This window comes from Egretta garzetta, unplaced genomic scaffold (assembly GCF_000687185.1).
Source record: "Egretta garzetta isolate BGI_Z169 unplaced genomic scaffold, ASM68718v1 scaffold101, whole genome shotgun sequence".
NCBI classification, from domain to species: domain Eukaryota; kingdom Metazoa; phylum Chordata; class Aves; order Pelecaniformes; family Ardeidae; genus Egretta; species Egretta garzetta.
In genome coordinates this window covers 1852437-1856050 of record NW_009258666.1, presented here as the reverse complement: position 1 = coordinate 1856050, position 3614 = coordinate 1852437, and the positions used below count along the sequence as shown (strand labels likewise).

The window sequence follows — 3614 nt, the reverse complement described above, 5'->3', positions numbered from 1 at the left end:
CAGTGGGTGCTCCAGGCACTGAAGACCCCATGCATCCCTGAAGCCCCCCAAGCCCACCCTCTCCCCACACAGCCCACCCACAACACAGCCTGGGGTGGGGGCAGCGGGTCAAGGTCCCCCCAGAGCCCCCAGCGTGGGGACCTGGGGTGTGTGGCCAGATGCTGGGCATGCACTCTGACCTCCTCCTGGCCCCTCTGCACTTCTCGGGGGTGACCCCAGGAGGATGGGGTGCACCGGGTCCCCCAGGGGTGTGGGCACCCTGAAATGAAGAGGGGACCCCGAGCAGAGACCTGCAGCCCCTGGCCTTCCCCGGGGCTCCAGCACCAGCCAGAGGCATCAAATATTAACGGAGCAGCGGAGGAGCTGAAAATAACCCTCCCTCCACGGGAGCTGACCCAGATCTGGCCAGCCCCAAAGCTGGGGCTGGACCCAGAGCCCCGGCCAGCACACTGCTGGGGCCAAATCCAGCCCCTTCCCCTCCTCCAGGCTGCTCTGCCCTCCTGATGCCAGCTATATAGTGCCTATATATTATGCAAATGAGCTATAAGGGCTTATTACGCAAATGCGAGGGGGTTGGCGCTGCCCGGTGCTGGGTGGTCCCCGGGGCTGGCCCTGACAGCTCAGAGAGGACAGCGGGGATGGAGGGGGCCGTATCGGCGTCCGCATCCTCCCGGGTGTCCGGGGGCTGCCAGGGAGCGCTGCCCCATCCCTCTCCCCTCCTGTAGTGCGGAGGGACCCCAGGTGCCTGCCCCGCTGCAGCGCTCGTCCCCCGGGACGGCCAGCACGTCCCAGTGGCATGGGGAAGCAGAACAGCAAACTGCGCCCGGAGATGCTCCAGGACCTGCGGGAAAACACCGAGTTCTCCGACCTGGAGCTGCAGGGCTGGTACAAGGGTTTCCTGAAGGACTGTCCCTCGGGCATCCTCAACGTGGAGGAGTTCAAGAAGATCTACGCCAACTTCTTCCCCTACGGCGACGCCTCCAAATTTGCCGAGCACGTCTTCCGCACCTTCGACACCAACGGCGATGGCACCATCGACTTCCGAGAGTTCATCATCGCCCTGAGCGTCACCTCCCGCGGGAAGCTGGAGCAGAAGCTCATGTGGGCCTTCAGCATGTACGACCTGGATGGCAACGGCTACATCAGCCGGGAGGAGATGCTGGAGATCGTGCAGGTACCAGGCTCCCTCGCCCCGCCGTGGCTCCCGGTGTGTGGTCCTGCGTGTCACCCTAGTGTGATGGTGGCTGTCCCCTCCTGGGATGTGGGTGGGCTGGGCACATGGACCCTGCGTTACCCCCGGCACAGGGCTTGACACAGTGCCTGGGACGGAGCCTATTGCTGTCTGCAGAGAGCCAGTCGCTGAGCTCTGCGGCTGCAGGGATCGGTCTACCCTGGGGCATCATCCCCTGGTCCTTCCCTGTCCTGGGGACAATCGTTTGTCACCCCATCTCAGGGCTCTTCCCGCTGGCCCCACTCTGCTCTTGGGGAGGGCTGGGTGCGTGGCAGCCACCCCTGAGCACCCCGGGGGCAGAGGGGCGTGCTGTCGGCAAACTGGCAGGAGGTGGTCTCCTTGCCCAGACCGCAAGCCGGTGGCATCGGCATCAGAAGGTGACTCATGAGGCCATTGCAGTGACATCTCACTGGGCACCTCCTCCCTGCAGGAACAGCTCCAGCTGCCTCCTGCAGCCGGGTTGTTTCCCTGGGGTTGCCACTTGCATCCACCCCGGCTGTGCTGGGAGCTAAAGCTCCCCGTAGCCTGATCGCACGGGGAGGGTGTTAAACGCCAGCCCCGCTCCCCGGGCAGCGAAGCCCAGAGCTCTGTCCCCTCTGTCCAGAGCTCTGTCCTGTCTGATGGCAGGCGCCCACCTTGCACCCACCCTGATTCCTGTCTCCCGCTCCCAGGCCATCTACAAAATGGTCTCCTCCGTGATGAACATGCCCGAAGATGAATCGACTCCAGAGAAAAGAACGGAAAAAATCTTCCGACAGATGGATACTAATAACGACGGTAAATGAGAGGAGATGGAGGGGATTAAGGGAAAGGTCTCATGGCTAAATCCGGGGGTCTTAGAAGGAGCCGCATGCATGCTGATTAAATGGCTCGCGTCCGCCGGCATGGCTGGGGGGAGCCCTGGCAGCCGGAGGGGCTCGGTGTGCTCCTGCAGCCCGGGGAGCAGAGCCCAGGGGTGCTCATCCCGGGCAGGTGGGTGTCTGCGGTGCCAGGGGGTCTCCGGTTCTGTGTGTGCACCCGGGACAGGGTGGTAGCCACCAGGCTGAGCTGTGTCCCTCCCCGCAGGCAAGCTCTCGCTGGAGGAGTTCATCAAAGGTGCCAAGAGCGACCCGTCCATCGTGCGCCTGCTGCAGTGCGACCCCAGCGGGGCCGCGCAGCTCTGAGCCTCGTGGACCCCCACAGCCTCCCACAGCCCTCACGGCCCCCCACGGCCCCACACCACCCCCCGACCCTGCAGCCGGCCACTGCCACTGTCCCCTGCCTGGGCCCCGCGGTCCCCACCACCATGCCCCCATGACTTCTCGTGGGGAGGGAGCTGGAGCCCAGCTGAGGCCGGGGCTGGGGGAGCCCGGGGGGACAGTCTCCATCGCCAGGGGGGCTCCTGCCCTGGCCTGCCTGAGGGAAGGAGGATGGAGGCAGGGTCTGCCCTGAGCGAGGACGGTCCCCCCAGCACCGAGGGCTTGGAGCAGGGGGACAACCCATCCTGGTGGGAAAGGCTGGTGGTGAAGCCACCGCTGCATCTCCGGCAGGCGTGGGGACATGGTCCAGGGGACAAAGACACGGTGGTTTGGGGGCCCTCCCAGCACCCCCCCCCCACATGCACACACTGCCACGGCCGTGGGGCCGGGTCAGCCTCTTCCCCATGGCCGGCGCACGGGTGGGGGCCATGGGAGGGGACACGCTTCTGGTCTTTTAATACCTGCAGAATAAAGTTTGTGTCAGTGCAATCAGTGGTGGGAAAGGGGCCAGCGATGCTGAGGGGAAAGTTCCTCCCCGCAGGGTCTGGATCCAGCCCAGTCGCCCCCCTCTCTGCAGCCCCCGAGGCCATGGGGATGGGCTCCTATGTCTTGGCTGGTGGTGTCCAGGGGATGTGGCTGCCCGATAGCCGGGCTGGGGGGCAGCTGGGTCCCATTGCAGGGCTGTGTGGGTGCTGGGATGGGGCAGGGCTCGCCGGGGCATATCCATGGGGTCGACCCTCGGGCCCCACGCAAAGCTGGGCAGATTCCACACTGTCCAGCCTCAGCAAGCCCAGGCACTGCCCGGGGCCAGGGCCCTCCGCAGCAGCTGCCTGCAAGGGGACCTGCAAGCCAGAGAGGATGATGAGAATGAGACGGAGGGGGATGAGAGCTTTGGGTCAGCAAGTCCTACTCCCCATCCTGGATCCCCCAAGCCCAGCTGGGTCCGTCCCAGCCCTGCATGGGAGTGGGTTGGTGCTGAGCCCGGGGACCACAAGTCACCTTCCTCCAGTGCACCCTGTGGCAACAGCAGCCGAGGCAGAGGAGGTTGATGGTGAGCAGGAGGCAGTGGATGCTGAAGATGATCTCCATCAAGTCAAGCAGAAGGGAGATGGTCCAGAGGGACAGCGTGGAGCTCTTGCGGGGAC

The 3614-nt window shown here is 65.1% G+C and overlaps 1 protein-coding gene across 1 annotated transcript; it reads left to right on the top strand.

The window, feature by feature from the left end:
• The first annotated feature begins 796 nt into the window (after window positions 1-796).
• On the top strand, window positions 797-2394 carry HPCA (hippocalcin). The gene is made up of 3 exons (XM_009648519.2): window positions 797-1174; window positions 1903-2008; window positions 2297-2394. The coding sequence occupies exons 1-3, from the start codon at window positions 797-799 to the stop codon at window positions 2392-2394; spliced, it is 582 nt and encodes a 193-aa protein (XP_009646814.1).
• Window positions 2395-3614: the final 1220 nt, after the last annotated feature.